This window comes from Oxyura jamaicensis, chromosome 2 (genome assembly GCF_011077185.1).
Source record: "Oxyura jamaicensis isolate SHBP4307 breed ruddy duck chromosome 2, BPBGC_Ojam_1.0, whole genome shotgun sequence".
Classification (NCBI taxonomy): domain Eukaryota; kingdom Metazoa; phylum Chordata; class Aves; order Anseriformes; family Anatidae; genus Oxyura; species Oxyura jamaicensis.
This window is the reverse complement of record NC_048894.1, coordinates 79,578,187-79,596,571: the sequence shown is the minus strand read 5'-3', so window position 1 is coordinate 79,596,571 and position 18,385 is coordinate 79,578,187. Positions and strand designations below refer to the sequence as shown.

The window sequence follows — 18,385 nt, the reverse complement described above, 5'->3', positions numbered from 1 at the left end:
ACCCTTTTGCTACCAAAGTCAAACTGCCATTAAATTCATGTTCATTTAACGTGTTCAACCACATCTTAGTTTATGCAGGTAGCTCTGAGTTCACTTTTCCACCTTCTCTTTACATTTTTCCTCTTCTGTTCAAATTCAGTGTTTTCCCTTTTGTTAGCCCACATCATCCCTTCATCATTTCTACCCTCAGTCGTTCAGTCGCAGTGGCAGAGTCAGAGCACCGCTCCTCTTCAATCTTCTGGCATTGTCAATACCACAGTGAAGGGCAAATCAATAGTGCTGAAAATTCATACTGAGAAAGAAAAAAAGCACGTTAATTCCTCGGTGTTTAGTATCTTTTAAAAAGCATTTGACATTTTGAGCATTTTGCTTACTAAAAATTCCAAGAGTACACGTGAGCTTCTGCAGTTAGTGTAAAAATGCGTACCAAGTTGAAAAAGTTTTAACACTTTGCAGTTTAAACAGACGGCAGCATGCCGACAAAGCACAGCAAGCTGTTTGAAAGCTGCTGCTCAGCTATTCAGACAAAAGCAGACACTGTTTGTAAATTTCGTATTTATTATAACAAAAATTATGACATGTTCATTTGTGCATTCGGCTTTAATATAACTCTTGGTATGTAAATGTTCTACAGCAAATGAGCTCTATACAATCATGCTGGTTGTGGCAGCAATAAGGAACACAAATAAAACATGTCTGCAAAAGTAAGGAAAGAAAGAGACCGGAGGAAAACGTGGGTTTCTTTCAATGGTCTATACCATCTAAACTCTAGCTAACTTGTACGCAGTCACTCAGTCCGTTATGTTTAATGACCATGGCCCAAAGAGTTGCTTAAGAAAAAGGTCAGTTTTTCAGGTTGTGTCCTTAATGCCAAGGCTACAAAACATGTAAGCATCACTATACAACACTGAGCTATTTACAGTAGTTTCCCAATCAACTGTTCTCTCAGAGAAAATTAGTGAATCTCAGTGACTTAAGTCACCTGAAAGAGTAAAGCAACTCCTAGGAGTTAGTCTCCATATTCTACAAATGTCTATCATTTTCAAGACCAAAAAAAGCCTTTTCTCTCAAAGAAATACAGTATTACAATATTACTTAAATCATTTAGCACTGGCTACTGCCCTGCTTTTCAAACAAAACAAACAAGCCATTTTAAAAAATATTACATCATCATCTGTTTCTCAGCAATATATTAAACCTTTTTATTATTTTTATTTTTTTTTTTTTGTTTTTTGTTTTTACACTTGATATGTTAAGGGAATATTAACTATTTTAAACTTTACTGGTAAAGCCTCTCTAGAAGAAAGTCCATGAATATTAAACCTAAGAAACTGAAAAGCTGCAGTTATCTGTAGTGGCAGGATAAGGAAAAGGAAGTGTATAAAGGAAAAGGAGAAGGAAAACCCCTGCTGTAGCGTGAGCCCACTGGGTCCCGCACTCAAGTCTCCTTGTTTGTTAGTTTAATTGCGAGCAGTAGAGTGGGTCATAGTGGTGTGTCGTAATAGTCTGCCAGGTGGTCCATCTGATACTGCCGCTGCTGCTGCTGCTGCTGTTGCTGCTGCTGCTGCTCCTGGTGCTGTTTCATGATCTCCTTCACTTCTTCTTCAAGCTCTGGGGGGATGATGAACTGGTCATCCGGATCTGGCTGTGCCGGAGCAGCAAAGTAGCCCCCTGTTTTTCTGAGAGGCGCATCCGTTGCGACTTCGATCAAGTTATGGCTCCTCTCTTGCGGCGCCACAGAACCGTTGCCCCGTCGGCGCCCTATTGTGCCCGTGGCAGAATACTCAGCTTTCCTGGGAAGGCCGGGCTCATCCTCGTTGGCACTGATGACGATACCTTCGTCGCTGGCTTCCACAGGCACTTGGAGAAGCTGCTTCTCCTTCGCTCGGCTGCAGTGGATGTCCACCTCCACTTCCACGCGGCTGCCGTTGGTGAACACCCCCTCTATGGGCTCCTCATCGTCGCTGTCAAGGCCGTTGTCAGAGAAGGCGCTGGAGAAAGTGGCGCTGGAGAGCTGCCGCTGGAAAGAATTGGACAGGCAGACGGGGTGCAGCATGCAGCGCTGCTCCCCGGGGTAGGCTGGGCTGTTCTCGTTCATGGCTACCTGCGGAGGCTCGTCGGAGGCTGTGGACCCCACCTCGCTGCTCATCTCTGAGGTGGAGATCTCGCTGCTGATCTCGGAAGCCATGCCGCTGCTTGAAGACGGCATCCCAAGAGCATCCGCGGGCCTGTCCTTGATGACCACGTTGACGGACTGGGGGAAAATGCCGGGGCTGGGGGGTGGGACCCCATTAAGCTCACAGCAGCAGAAGCTGTCCTCCGTCACATTGAGCTGGACCACGACAGCGCTGATACTGTCGTTGCAGCCGTAACTCTGGGCCAAAGTGCAAAGCTTCTTCGCAGCTGCCAGCGCATCAGGCACGTTTCTGACTGCTTCCACTGCCTCATCCATCGACAGGCTGTCCCACAGCCCCTTGCTCCCCAGAATGAAGAACTCATCTTGCGGAGTTAAGGTAATGGACTGGACGTGAGGACGCGGCACAACACTCGGGTGAAGGAACGTGTACCCCAGGATTCTTGTTGAATCCGTCACACCATTCACTTTGCCATCCTGAAAGGAGAGGAGACAAAACTGAAAACAACGCAGACAAAGACACGTGGCACTCACATCTCCTCCACGGGTTTTACCGGTGTTTGTTCTGCAGTACCCCAGACACAGCCATTTACAGATAAGAAAATGGAAGAGGTGACTTGCAAGAAGGTGACAGAGCTGGGATCAGGACACAGCAATGGCTGGTTTCCAGTCTTGCACTGAGCCTCCTACACCCTACTGATTTGTCATCAGCATCACCTATCCAGACCAACAAAGCAGAAGCCTGCAACAAAGAAACATCTATTCTGCTTCTGCAGCTGTGCGAGCCAACTGGACTAATGTTTTACCCATGAGTCAGACTTATCCCTCCTCCACCCACGATATCTGGCTTTATACAGGGCAAAGTCACACACAGCTCCACTTGATATAGGGGCAGGTCATTCAGTTATGACTCTTCTCTTGCAGCTGTAACAATTGTAGGTTTCATCTTGGCTCATCACTCTGGAAACAAAAGTTCATCTTTTTTTTTTTTTTTTTTTTAAAAAAAAGGCTTTAAATGAAGCATGCAAGTCAAATGCAGCAGAGAGCAAGTCTGCATTTCTCAGTCAGCTGCACTGTAGTGAAATGTTTTACATGCCCCAATTACTTACTATGCTTCCACTTGGATATGACATTTCCAAGGGGAGGAGGAGTAATATCTGAAGGGAAAACACCAGTAAAAATGGGCATATTTGAGAAGTAAATCCCCTGCACATCCAAATCCCAGGCTCCTGTCCTGGTAGAAGCTGAGCTGCCAGAATAAGCAGAGCAAGCATCTGAAACGGCAAGTCTGGTTATCTGTCAGCCTGCTGGGGATAGCTGCAGCCTACTAATTGTGTGTTGGAGACCAACAACAAAGGTGAGGATTTATGCTCATTTGGTCCAGCTGATGACAGCAGTAGTTATTATACAGAAAAGCAAAAAACACAGAAACGAAGAGTAAAAAAGCTTCCCCTTTAAAACCACTCAAAAGAAAAAAACCTTGTCGGCTTGTTAACTTCCCCATTAGGAGCCTGACAGAAGTGATAAGCCATCAACATGCATGAAATCAGTGAGTCATCTTAAGATTCTGTGCAGAAATTTCCCTTTTCCTTTACAGAACAACATAACGAGCGTGCCTCAGTGATGCACGCTATGTCGGAGTGACTCCCTTCTAACTTGTCACATTTGAGATTCCAATCATCACCTTTTCCTGGCAAGATTAATAGGCGCACGATTTATTACACACACACAAACCTCCTCACGGGTGTACAGCAGTGAGTATTCTGCCCTTTCCTCCCCCATTAAGAGGATACAATATTTATCTGCTCCTATGCATGTGTCACACAAGGCAAAGCACAGCTGACAGTAGTGGCTTTAAGCTTGTAGGAAGGGAGCAAATAGATTCCTCCTCTCATGGCCCTTCAGCTGAGCATAGGACGGGTTTTCCTTCGGGGCAACTGCTCTCTTCAAGAGCGGTCTGTCAGAGGACAGCTCTGAGAACACAGGAGCTCAGACAGCAAAGTCATCCTGCCAGGATTAAGAAGCCTCCCAAGGGAAGGACGGCATTGTTGCGAGTGCTCAGCCCTGCTCTTTCTGGACTGGAGGGGCTCTTCGTGACAGCACCAACACAGCAGTTACTCCCCACAACAGGAGGAGGGCCTCAGCTTTCCTGTTTCACCACAGCACGCTGACAGCTGCTCAGGCTCTGAAGCTAACTGAAATCTAGCATGGCAATGGGATGGAAAAACAACTTGATAGCATGATATGAATCACCTTGAAAGGAAAAGTGCTACTCTGGAACCCATGCTATTAACAACGCCTCTTAGAGGTTTCTCATACAGTCGTGTAATTTCATATACCACCATGCAAATGTCCTCAAAGGAAGCTGCAACTTGGAGCAGTCCTCCTTTCATATCAACGTCTGAGTTCTCTAACCTCTGTGATAATGGCCTTATGCTGCTTAATCCTCTTCAGTTCTTCTTCACAACTCATCACATAACACCTGGACAAAGACAAAGGTTTCCCGTTCCGGCAGAGAACAGTTTGGCACTTCCCCACATTTGCTGAGGTTAACGTGAAGCATCCTCCAGGGTCCATGGGATCATGTTTTATATGGCAAAGAACAGCAGAGCCTCCAAGTTTTTGTCCAGCTGTTCCAAGTTTCCTGGAATTTAAACAAAACAGTGATTGTTCTTTAATTGAAAAACAAGTGTTATGGGTACTAAGGAGAAACAACTGCTGCTCTGCAACCACAAGCACTCAGGGCATTGACTCTACTGGATCACTGGGACAGAGACAAACGTCTTCACTGAAGGCTGCAACACGATAGCAACACTGCAGAGTAATCACGTACAACTCTCAGGCAGTGTGCTATTTACAGCAAGATGCAGATACTCAAATCTACTCAATTTTAGCAAGAAAAATCTGCAATTGTAAGAGTCACACAGTCAGCGCTCTTTCTCTACATCTTAAAGAAGTCTGATTTAAAGATCAGCTGGAGGGAAGCAAAGAGGGTTAGAAAAGTATTGAAAGCTATTAAGTGAGTGAGTACAGGTAGGGCTTAAAAAGGGGGTCATATTATCCAGATAGAGCTTTGGAATTGTAAAATCTTTAGCTTCAGGAGCCAAACAGTAATTTTAACTCTAGAAATTCCAGTTTTGAGCAAAAATAGACATTAGAGGTTGTTTTGTGATGCCTTCAGAATAATGCTTTTAAAGTATAAAACAATGACTAAAAAACCACAGTAGCTGTTTAATTCCCCTAAAAGAAGGCAGACTTTTCATTTATCACGTAAAACAGGTTCTTCAAAATATTTAAGTCTGATGTTTTACCAGGGGTCACAGTAAAAACAAAAAAATGGATAAAACTAAAGTTTTCAGAATTTTGTCATTAGAATGTACACTTATTCTAATACTATTCGTTTTACTTGTTTAAATTGAAATAGGACCGTGAAGAAAGTTCTGTCCTTCCCAGTTTCTTGTTTATCAGGGCCTCCACCTACGGTAATTAAGAACTAGAGCAATTAGAAAGCTGATTACAGAGGCTACTAAAATTTATGTTAAGGCTAGGTCTAGCTAGCAAGAAGTTTTGATTCAAAATGGTGTGGAAAAAATGCACAAATGAACTTGCACCAAGGCTTCAATATGCTTTTCTATTTTTTCAAAGGCACTTCAAGAATGTTGCATAGTATCTGTAGTAATCCTCAATGAATGCTTACATGCAACTAGAGTAAGTATTATTTCTGTTTCTCCAAAGGAGTGATTAGCTTATTTTGACTTGAATCTCCCCTCGCACTCCCCTTCAAATGCAGTTTTTTTTTTTCCCCAGGAATACCACACTCCTGTGAAAGTCCATGAGTAGTAAAAAAACAGCCAACATAATAAGTACTTTCGATATGTAAATTTATATCATTTTTGATGATTTTAAGTATACAGCAACCTTCTTCTCAGCTACTAGTCTAAGCAAGGCACTAAGTAATTATGGGAAATAGGCATTTTTTTTTTCTCTTGTGTCTGTAAGGTTCAATACCATCCTAATGCTTCTCTTCCCCAATATCAGAGTTGGAATATTTTCCTTTCCAAAGTTGCAGCCATTGAACGACTAGCGATCCTACTTTCAACTTGATCCATTTCCTTCATCTCTGAGCTGCTTTTTTGCTTTCTCCTTTGTTTCCCTGACCTCTTTGTTCACTTTTGTTCAGTTCCCTTCATACTCCTTCCTCACTCAGTGTCTCCCCAGGCACAATTTCTTGTTCTGTCAAGAAGAGCACGCATACACACAGATCTCCAAAACCACCACACACAGCTGCTATTACACTTACAGCTATTGTATCACAATCTCTTTGGATGAATCTTGCACAAATAATATTCTAAGGTCAAAGGAATGACATGAAACAGATATTTTTCAGGCAGCCAGAATATATATTTTAAAATATTTGCGTGGCCTTAAATAACCTGAATTGGTACAGAAAAAACAGCAAGGATCAGCCCCGGTTTTACAGGGAATAGTAATAAGGGAAGTTTAAAAGATGATCAAGAAGTTTACACTACTGCCTTGGCTACTGCAAGTTCTGAGTCATAAGACTTAAAGAAGATACCAGATAAACATTCAGTAATTTTGAGGGTGTTGTTTGTTATTTTGTTTGTTTGTTTAGATAGGTGAGAAAGGGTTGGGGTTTTCTCCTCACAGCTGAAAGGAACAGTGGGCAATTTTCACAAAGCAAGCAATAAAAGAATACACAATTGCCAGATACTAAGGCTTGCCCCCTCCACTCCCATTTCTGAAGCAAGAAAAGAGCAAGTGCCCAACCTGAAAGTGAACTGCTCAGGAAGCATACAGGAGGTTAAAAAAAAACGCTTCAGATCCAAGACTTACCTCTGCATAACGATGAACGTGTTGATCATGTATTCCTCTTCGTTTTTTGTTTTCTGTAGCTCTTCTGCCAAGATGTCACTCATAGTGCATTGCAGGAGATACGGCACTTCCACATTGCGGTCACCGTCAAAAACGCCATAAAGTGCCTCCCTGTTGTCGCAGAAGTTATTGGCCGAGAGTGCTGCCACACACAGCCTGGTAAAGGCAAGCAGGAGAACATCAAGATTGTTACCCAGTATTAATTTCTCATATAATTCAGGAAAAAAAAAAAGGTGCAGCCTGGTCTGAGAGACAGTTTTAACCATCTCTCTTCCAAGGTCTCCAAAATTGCTTTCTGAGCTGTGGAGAAGAGTCAGGCCCACCTAACAGTGAAAAATGTGGAGAGAGCTGCGCTGGAAATTCAAGCCAAGCCCTAAGGAATCTTCCTCCTTTTCAGCATGCGAACAAATCTATTTCTAGAGAGAGGGGAACAAGCTTAGGGGAGAAAAGTATGTGCAAAACAACAGCAGTTGAGGGGCACTTGCCCCTCCAAGAGCCATCTTTATGATTTAATGTGCTGATGAACAAGTTGAGTTAAATTACTTAAGAGTAAGCAAAAGTTTGCTGGCGCTTGCTAGGGAAACCTAGGTAGCTGAAGATTTCTGAAGAGGTATTTAGGGAACAAAGAAAGATTCATCACATTGCCAGCGACACAGAGACTAGCAGACTCTTGGTACATTATTTGTCAAGTGCTGCCTTAGTCACAGAAGCTCCACATACTATGAATATTCAGAGTTTTGGCCATTCTACCTCTTCCTTTAGTATCTCCGATTTGCTTGGTAAACATCCTTTAGCTGAAGATAAAGAAGCTTTGCAAAGAGGAAAATGCTTTTAAACACTCAGATCTTTTGCAAGTACTGGAGGCTCGCACAGACAAAATGTGTCGGTTACACTTGTATCTTAGCAACATTCCTAACAAAGAAAAAAGTTGAGAGCCAGGCAGGGGCCCAGTATACAAATATAGAGTCATGGCATGGCCTCTGCCTTTGTGAGGCCCAAAATGTCCCCAGACTTTCACTGAAAAAAAAAAAAAAGGGTTTCTTTGAGGCGCTCTGCTGCTAGGATGCTTGTATAATAAGAACGCCAGGTCTTACTTGTTCTTAACTCCTGATGCTTCTGTGTAACCATGACTCCACACTGCTGGAGCTCCTGAAGCATCACCAGCCGAGGGCTGGTCGATCTTGAAACAACGGATATTGCTGTAAAGAGAAACGAAAAGGGAAAGATGCACCAGATTAACATACTGACATGATCCAGCATAAAACGTAAAGAGAGAAAAGAGAGAAGCTTTTTTTCCTCCCAGTTCTTTAGCAACACATTCAAAAGCAGGACATCCAAAGTGGTTTACTTTTATGTGCCTGTACACAAAGAACAAAAAAGCAATAAATAACAGCCTCTATGAGGGTGTCAGCTGCACTCTTTTGCTTACCCAGCTTTTCTTCTCCCTTCCCTCACCCCTGAGCTATTTATTTCCACCCTGGCCCAGTGGGAATACAAGGCAAATTTGTCACTGACTTGATGGAAGCCGGTATGGGGAGTGATCTTCCAGCTAACATGTCTCCCCCACCCATGTTAAGAATAAGTCTCTGGGCTCTTTTCATTATACTCAAATGAAACCTACTCTGTGAGCCACACCATCCCCTAAATTAAAAGAAGTCTTCAGAAACAGCAACATGTAATAACAGACTTCCATGAAAATGCCCACGAGTCAGAAATCAGCTCTATCCTAGGGCTGCTCTGACTTGCAAAAGCAGGTCTGCAGTCCAGGCAGCGAGCACAGCCCTTCTGCAATTTTGCAGTCGGGTTTTTACCTAGGCCCTTGATCCTCTACCCTCCAATTTACTACCAACATGGCCTTTAGCCTGAATTTCAAATATCTCACACAGCACAGTAAAGGCTTAAAAAGGGACCAACCCTATCTGTTTATGTGCTTCTCTTCATAGCCCTGCTTTGGTGGGGAGGGATGACCTCCCCTGCGCTCCCCACTGCTCTCTTCCAAAGGCAGCAAAAGCAAGCTCCCCACAAGCTGTAGCAACTTCAAAGGCACCCAAACCTTTCATGAACTGAATGAATCATAAAAGGACACAGGCAGAAAGGTCTAAATGTGTGCTCCGAGGATTCATTTTTTCTCTGTCCAACCCCCCAGCTGACCTGAACACACAAGAAAGTCTTTTCCGCATTTCACAGCCTTCCTTAAACAACCCGAAGAACCGTCACATCCAGATTGATTTCTTTTAATGCTAACAGTCAGGACGTACATCAGCTAGGGCACATTACAAGCAAACAAATTACATAGATAACGTTAGAACCGTTGGTGTTTCAAGCCCATGGTTTTGCAGCTCTCTGTGAGACAAATATAAGGCAGACACCTCACCAAGAGCATTACAAAAGAAGCTTGAATCAAACTGGAAAACTGGATCTGTTCTAAAGTAGCAGAGATTTTAAATTTGTCACGCAAAATACTGCCACACACAAGCAAAGACACTTTCTTCACAGGCTTCTTGTACAAGGCATTTATCCTCCAGGGCAAAGGAACTTGGATCAAAAGGTTTTTTTCTGTTTCTTTTTTAACTGGGTTGACTGACCCCTTGTTCCTGGGCAGGTCAAGGACCCGGAGATGTCTCAACACTTCCCAGCAGTGGCGAATAAAGCTACCTCAATGCATTGCCTTCAGCTTCCTCAGTGGTACAATTACACTACTAGACCACGCGCCCAGAAAGAAATGATATCCAGCAGCACATCCTATACGAGGAAGATGGGCTAGGGCTTCCATTCTGCATGGGTTACTTTCCTCCTAATTTATAATGTTATAATTGGACCAGATGCTCTTTCCTAAAAAAAAATCACAGTAGCTAGCAACCACAGATTTTCCTTTTTTCATTGTAATTGCTACTGAAATTCTTACATCCTATAAATCACTTGGCAACATCCTCCTAAGCATGCAAGCCTCCCTTAAGACCTCCATACATATGAAAAAAAGCAAGCATGCACGACAGAACTCTTCTCAGCAGAACGGAGACCACATATTAACCTACTACCTGCTTAAATCCTGCCAGGGCACAGATGGAGAGCTGCCTTTCACATGCAGAAGGAAGATATAAAAAGCACCAAGTGCACAAGTATTTTCGTGCCTTCCACAAAAAGAAATGTAAGGAGCACCTCCTTCCTCACATTCAGCTGTGGCAGTACACTGTGGAAGTCACCGTAGTGACAATATAGATATCCCCTAAGAAGTCCCGAAGGAGACCTGATACTCCTGACCACAGCTAAAGAGTATTTTACAAGGATGAGAATAGACATGAAATTGTGACAATAAATTGTTTATTAAAAAAAAAAAATACACAAGAAGAAAAAAGTTTTCTGTGAATTAAAGACAATGCATACGTGCATACGTGAAAACAGTGTGCCACTGGGCCACACTACTCTTCTGCTACTTAGGACTGAAATTTGTGCAATACTGCTATGAGGCATGAAGCCTCAACACTGAATGGGCAAGAGATTAGTTTGCCTGCCTTGTCTGCTGATCATACACACGAAAAGCTGATCTTTCACTTTAAGTTCAGGCGCCATTCAGTTAGCTTTGATTATATATATAAAGACACACACTCTACAAATCAGAGCAGCATTACACACTGCTTCTTCAGGAAGGTTTCCTACACACAATCAGCAGCTCTTAAAAAAGACAAACACCCCTCTTGCTTTTTTCCTCCTCCTATGCTGCGAAATAAACTTGCTTTTTATCTGTAAAAACTCATTATTCACATTTCCATTTAAATTTTATAATATCCATTGATTCAATCTAGAAGCAAACTCACACTAAGTTCCCCTTGCTTTCACAAGAGCTGAGATTTAATACTTCAGTGCTGGATCTTAACCATTTAAAAGCAAACCACATGAATCAACTGCTCAGCCCTTAGAAGGATATCAGCCCTTCTTGGAATCATTCAGTATTTAAGCATCAAAGGGGCTCAGAATGAAACCCAGAGCTGGTGCAGTTCCCTCCAGGAAATAAGAAAGGCTTAAGGCAGCACCACTATCCACAGATTATCTGTTTGACTGCAACAATATCACAAAACGCTACGGGAGGCAGCAGAAGGCACTTGGAGAATTTCAGTTATGGATGGCACTTGAGTCCTGGAGCAGGAAACAAACAGGCAGACAGGAAGGAAAGAGAGCATCTCAAAGCTAGGTAACCGGCTTGCTGCAAGCAGAGTGGGAGGTGCAAGCCTTCAGGACAGGTTTTAACATACAACAAAAGAAAAAAGGACAAACACAGAGAGGTACGATGGATAACAAAAAATGTTACGTGAAGAAGTAACAAGGATCACAGTGAATGAAATTCACAGATGAATGTAAGAAAAAAATCTTAATGAGCAGCTATTGGCATCTCAACAGTGGAACATTTTGGTTGAATCTAATGTCAGAAGTAAAACAGAGATCCCACTGGCCCAACAGACCCCTTCAGGAGTTACAGCTGGAAGCAACCGCACTGAAGTAGGTTAGTCATGCTCTTTAAAGAAGATGAGTATTAATTTCCAAACTATATAGCCTTATTTTTTGATCCACTGTCAACAAGGAGTCATATGTCTTACAGAAAACTACACTCGTGTATACTGTCACACATTAATGACACGAGTCGTTCTGCACCCTCTCTACTCTGTAAGTTAACTTACTTCAGCAGCTCCAGGGTTTTGTGATCCAAGGCTAATCTGGGATTTCCAGTCAGGTCCAGCTCTTGCAGTTTTGGAGGCAGGTTTTCAGGCAATGTGATTTCACTCAGCTCGTTGCAGCTTAGATCCACACACTGCAAAAAGAAAGCAACTAAATAAGCAAGAGAATTCAGATGTCATTAAGATCAAACTGTGATTAAATGTAACAATGCATGTTTCATGAATAAGGGAGCCTGCAGCCAAGACCGAAAATTATTCATTTAAGTGGTTCTTCATTGGCATTTAGCCTTCTTCACAGATGTCTGGGACATCTAGAAAGATGTTCATCACATTTCCATTTCTAGCCAGGTGTAATCACGCTGCAAAACTAGTAAGGTTTGTCTGCTCTTTGCAGATAGAAAGATGGTCACTATTTGCATTAACAAATAACTATTAAAAGAAAACTTTACTGATGAAAACAGTTGCCTTTTAATAGATAAAAGAAACAGAAAAATGAGGTTAGGGATTCTAAAAAGTTGTCACAGCAGTCCCTCCTCTGAAGTCCATCTAAACCAGCAGAAGTATGAACACACTCAGGAATTTGATACTTACTGAGGGATATCAAAAATAAGCACTTAGGAATGCATAGGGCAGGAAGGAGTAGAGGGAGGAAAAGGAAAGACGTATCAGAGCAGTTTTCAACATGGTTTTAATCTGTATCATCTTAGAAGGATTCGTATTTAAATCTGAATTAAAGCAAGCAAAAAAAAAAAAACCTAACGCTGAAGTATTTCAGGAAAAAATGTGATACTAAACCAGCAGAAAAACACGCTGGCTATCCTCCAGCTAAGCACAAACTAGATAGAACAAGTGCCCTAGAATGACAAAATCCCAAGTCAAACATAGTTAAAGCTGCATATCCAGACAAAAGTCAGTACACAAAACCACGGCATTTTAGAACAAAACCAACTCTTCAAACCCTATTACAGAACCACAGGTGTAGCACATACCAAAAACAGTAAAAAAAAAATAGAGCACGCACCACTTGATATTTAACTGAGGACAGAAGAATTATCCTCACCCTTTAGAAAGGAGCTTCCTAGTTTCAACCCTGAAAAAAGAGACTTCAAAAATTCTAGTAAAACCCAAGTCTGAATAGCTAGGGTAGGCTGGGGAAGGGGGGGCGCGGAACAACTTTCCTAGCTGCATGCTTTGACCAATGCGTAGTTTCCATTGATACAAGCGAGAGACTTTTATGTAATGGGTTCTGAGCTGGACGAAGACATAAGATAACCCAGTAATATTTAGAAAAGAAAAATCTAACACTTGGTTAGATATATGCAACGCAGATAATGACGCCTTGAATCCCTACATGGTCTGCTATGGAGGCCTCATTATCTAGGAAGAACAAACTGCTGACATTACCTAAGCCTGATAAAGAAATCAGAATTTAAATTCATCATACAAACTAAATAGTAGACAGCTTGACAGAAGAGTTATTCCAGCGAGTTGTTTTTCCTTCTGCACTACTCCTTGCTGCTTCCAGAGAGGCAGTAATTAATTCTCAGATTAACGAAGCTAACAGCAGGCCTTGCTGAGTTCAGCACCCCAATGCCACTGCAAATTTGACGGAAGAGAATGCTGGAATAAGGAGCACAAAAATCAGTAAAATCATCTCATTGCTCTCAGTAGATGCCCAATATGCTAAAGGCAGCAACAGTCTAGGGCAGATCCCTTGGTCCCTAGGTACTAGGGAATACAGTTTATTCATCAGGTCAGGGTTTCTCAGATTTCATTTATACTGCTTGAAGAATAGGTTAGCAGGGACTTTCTGCGTATCTATGTTAAATTTAGTCCTTATTCTACTCCCCAGGCAAGCAGGAAAGCGTATTTCCTAACTGGTCCTGGTTTCCTTGTGCGTCATTTTAATGTAAGCTGGCTAGCCCCACCCGGGCAGCACCAGAAGAACAACTGCAACTGCACACAGGACGCAGACCAGGTGGTAAACAGAGTTTAATATTCAGCATTTGCTTACACTGCATTTATGGCGTTGCAACTGCCCTGTCCGTAGCTGACGGAGGCTTGAGTTATCTCCAGCTGAGACTGAAGGTGGGAATACCGAAACTCATCTAGCTAAGATAAAAACTATCAAATACAGAGAGCTTCATCCTTAAGATGCTATTGCTACCAGGTCTTCCTGGTTCACTTTGTACCCTTAACAATCTTTTAACACACAAGAATGTATACAAAACGGTAGCCTTTTCAAAATTTAATTTTAGGGAAAAAAATTAAAAACGTATTATACAAGTTACCTCAGGGATATCCGCTGGGCTTTTTAATGCACAGAACACCACAAAACTTCTGTAGCCTTAAGAGTACCATGTAAAATCAGCTTAGAGACAACTGTATAGCCTAAAATGACCTTTTGCTTGGAAATCTTGAAGTTACTCTAAGTACAAATGCATCACCTCCTATATTAGCTGTCCCTCTGAAATTATTTCAGACAACATCAGAACTACCACTGCTAACCATTCCACTATCACTGACTCAAAAAATGTAATATGTCAGCCTCTCAGGCTAATTAAATACAAAGCAGAGCAGCTATTACCCCAGGTAAGAAATTTAGAGTATATGAATGCCACCTCAATTAAGATTAATGATTAAGTATGACAATCATTAACATGAGACTATGCAACTCCGTGCTTAGCTACAAGCAAGCTTATTTCACCGAACTACCAACCCCCTAACTCAAACTCCAATTTCTTACCTTGCTTTGGCACATTTTGAATGCTTTCAAACATCTAAGGAGAATCTCCAGGCACACTAAGTAATGGATAGCCAGGCTGCACAAGTTTGAGCCCCAAGCCCTGACCCAGAGGCCAGAAGAAGCCCTGTGCCCTCCAAGGCTACGGCACCGGTATCTGGCAACTGTAAGAACTCCTAAGTTTCACTGAAGTCAAAACCAGACGTGAGAACTGACAAGGCATTTTCGTTCCACAAAGATGAAGTCCAAGAGCACTGCACCTTCTCCGATGAAGGCATGCACATTATTCCTCCAGTTGCAAAGCAGTTAGTGACATCCATGCCTTTCTTTTTCTAGAAAGAGCTAAATAACTATAGGAACTAAATAACTTAGGAAGAAAAAAACAGCAGGTCTTCCATGAACATTTTTCTGCTAAGCTTTGTAGCAGAGAGACACTCTAAATAGTGCTATTTCTAAAAAACAAACAAACAAACAAAAAAAAACATTCAGCTATCCCCAATATGTGGGAACAAAAAGGAGAAAGTTGGTTATTCCTTATCCACATGTTTACATTATCCTCCTTTTCTGGTTAAAAATGCCCTCATATTTTAAAGAAATGTTTACTGTGCAGAGCCTCACTCCCCCACCCCAATTCTTCCTCTAAGAAGAAAAGCTTTACTTCTAATCGATTCTAAATGGCCCTCAGTTTCCTCTGGCCATTGTTCCGAAGAGGGAGGAGTATTCAAAAAGGCACAAGTTTGTTTGAGATTTCCTGGCTATAACCACAAAGCTCATCTTTACGTGTACTCACTGTCCAAAGAAAGTATTCCTCCTGCGGCTCTGCATGACCCCAGACACTGCAGCGCAGCGACCAGTCTGGGAACTTAGCCTTTTGACTCCGCAGAGTGCGCGAAGGACACACACAAGTTGTTTTGATCCCGTGAATAGGTAATCAGTTCTCAAACTCAGGGAATGAAAGGTAGATTTTTTCAATCATACCACAAGATTCGTATGCTCTGAATTAACCATCTCCCAGCTCCAAGCAGTGGAAATAGCATGCAATCAGAAATACTCTGCATTGTGGCCAGGAGGGACACAGACTTGATTTACAAAAGCTAAGCGGTATTGCTCTCGGCACAGTCAAGCAAAGAACGTGTCTCACTAAAAAGAACCGTCAGGAAAAGCTCAGAATTATTTCTGGTAACACACACAAGATGGATTAAGCATTCCTCCAGTTGTGCAAAATATGACTGCAATTAGGAAAACTGAAGTAGCTTGCCTAACTACCCAAATCCTGCACTCCTGGAATTTATCTCTGTCCCCAAGGCCTATCCTATTTTGCAGCTTCAGCAGTTTTTAGACACATGCTGAAAACAAAGTCCATTCCTACAGAATTAACCAACTGCCAAGGCAGCAAGAGTTAATTGTGTATAGCTCTTGGCAAATGTTTAAGTCGTATGATAACAGACTGCCACAGGAAGACAATTAACACTTATTTGGCAAAGAAAATGGGATGTGGTGAAGGTGAGTGTAAAACCAGATTTTGAGGACCTTCCTCCCTTCCACTATGAGGCAGCACTGGGGTGAATGCTTTGCATATGACCTCAGGCAAAAAAGCAGCTGTCAGATCTCCACGATTTCTGAGAATATACTATCCTGCAGCAATGACAGACCTGAGGGGAGAACAGAATTGGTAAAGCATGCATTACTTTGCATCTTTCACAGCACATTCATGCCTTACCTTTATTTCAGAAAGCTGCATGACTTCTGGGAAGACTTCGATGCAGTTGGAATGAGCAATTACAGTATGCATGCGTCTACAGTTCATGATGGTTGTTGGAATGGCTTTCAGTTTGTTCCCACTAATATCGATTTCCTCCAACTCTTCCAGCTTGGCCATTTTACTACAAGAGTTTGAGAATTTTGCTGTTAATATGCATGCATGTTTTATTTTGAAATGGTGATAAGAGCAGTGGTTTTCATTATTTTAAGAAAATACAATGGCAGACTTTGGCCCTTGTTCACAGCAGTGCCTGTCACCTCTCCTCCCATCAGATGCTAACAGCTGTGGAACCAAAATCTGTGCTGCTTCTGCCAATTTGTGTTAATTCTACTTTTCTTTTGAAGTGACTTATTTCGCTTACATTCTTTCTGCTAACCAGCTCGCTTTCACTTTTTCCTCCTTTCTTCCAACCCTAACTTTCCACTTCATCCCAGATTTTCCCCTCCACCTTCTGGCATCCTGCTCAGCCCCACCCCCTTATTCATCTCCCTCCCTCTCCTTCTCTCCTTGCCACTGAAGCCCAGTTGCTCAGAACATCCCACAAGGACAGAGATGTCCCTTCCTTTATTTATTGGCATCTCCTTTCCAAGGTTGTACCCCATCAGCTTTACAGCACATCTTACACTTGAAAGATTTCTGATTAAACCAGAGTGAATTGAAAGTACAGTAGTTCATCTAAATTGCTGCCAAGGGAGAATCTCCTTCGGGAGAGAGAGGATTTTTTCCCAGTGTAGCTTAGTCCACTGCCAAAGGACATTTTCAGACCGTTATGCTTACAAATCTCCTGTAAGGAGAGATCCATCAGGTGTGAGCAACGTGACCAAACTGGGAAAAACAGATCTCCTTGATTGACTTCAAAAGCATACTGCAGCCATGCTGAATTAATCTAGTTGAAAAAGAATTCCAAGTGCAATCAGAAGGCACCAACAGCACTGCGCAACGCGCGAGAGGGTAGCAACGTACAACAGGGCAGAGCAGATGCATCCACCCACTGCAGTGTCACTACACTCAAAATACAACCTGCGCCGCCAGATTTCTGTGCAACTTAGTTCTCACTGTGAAAATATTTCACATGGCCCACTGGTGGGCCCGTGGCAGTAAAACCAGTTGCTTACCTTGCAGGGAAGCTCTGTAGGCGATTGTAGGCCATGTGCAAGATCTTCAGGTGTGGATGGCCTGTTAACAAGGGTACACATTTATCTGTGAGGTTGTTATTGGTCAAATACAACTCCTGTAAGATGCTATGGGTCTCTTCAGAAAGAGTGGCTGGAGGAAGCATTTCCAGTTTGTTGGCAGAGGCATTAAGAAATCTCAGGCTGCAAAGAAACGTTGCATAAGGGAGATCAGTGAAACATCCTGCAGGTTTTGTCTAAAATTATAAATAAAATTTCTATTTATAAGATACTTATAAAGTAAAGATCAAAAGCAGCAAGTGCACAACGATGGACAGAAAGACCAGAAGTCTAGTATTATACAAACAAAGCTTCTGATCCCATTTTGAAATTAACCCATTTCTATGAACATAAATAACATCAGCAAAATAAGTATGTCAAAATGCCTCTGTCCTTTTATGAAAACCTCATACTGCTGACATTACTACAGAAGTACCTACTGCTAACAGCAATAACAAGCCACATCATTTCCGTATTTGTTCCACACAAAAATGAATTCTGAACTCATTATCAATGAGCCATGAGAGCATAGCTGCCCTTCAAATGACTAAAAAAAGTCACTGGTAAAAAGGCCAGCCAATTTTTCAGTGTTTTAAATACTGGCTAGGATACAGAGAGTTTTTGTTTGTTTGTTTTAACCTGCAGGCCTGAAACACTTACAAAATATGAAAGAGTTCTCTGTGAATATTTGGACAACTAAAGACATACCAATCACACACACAAAAAACCACACCCGGAGACCCAGGCAGTAATTTACCTCTTATGTTTTAGAGAGAAACAGAGCCAACGTTCAATTAAATTAAGGAAGTTAGATGCTTGCTGATCTATGCAGCAAGCAAGCCAGATCCCTCTATAGATCCTGAGTGTCCTTCCCCTAGCAGAAGCCCTTGTCAATATTTTCTGCAACTCCACTACAAGCAGCAAGGACGGAAGATGCATAGAAATGAAGTTACTCTTTCTCCCTCAGAGGATCCTTGCCACGGTGGGAACAAGACCTGCTAAAGAATAGGC

The 18,385-nt window shown here is 42.2% G+C and overlaps 1 protein-coding gene across 1 annotated transcript in view; it reads right to left on the bottom strand.

Annotated features, from left to right (window-relative positions):
- Window positions 1-540: 540 nt before the first annotated feature.
- Window positions 541-18,385, bottom strand: part of PHLPP1 (PH domain and leucine rich repeat protein phosphatase 1) — a 132,482-nt gene continuing 114,637 nt past the window's right edge. The window contains 7 exon segments of the mRNA XM_035317690.1: window positions 541-2,611; window positions 4,550-4,778; window positions 6,989-7,183; window positions 8,122-8,226; window positions 11,701-11,831; window positions 16,161-16,323; window positions 17,318-17,518. Of these exon segments, the coding sequence (XP_035173581.1) occupies window positions 1,484-2,611; window positions 4,550-4,778; window positions 6,989-7,183; window positions 8,122-8,226; window positions 11,701-11,831; window positions 16,161-16,323; window positions 17,318-17,518 (2,152 nt within the window). The 3' untranslated portion in view covers window positions 541-1,483.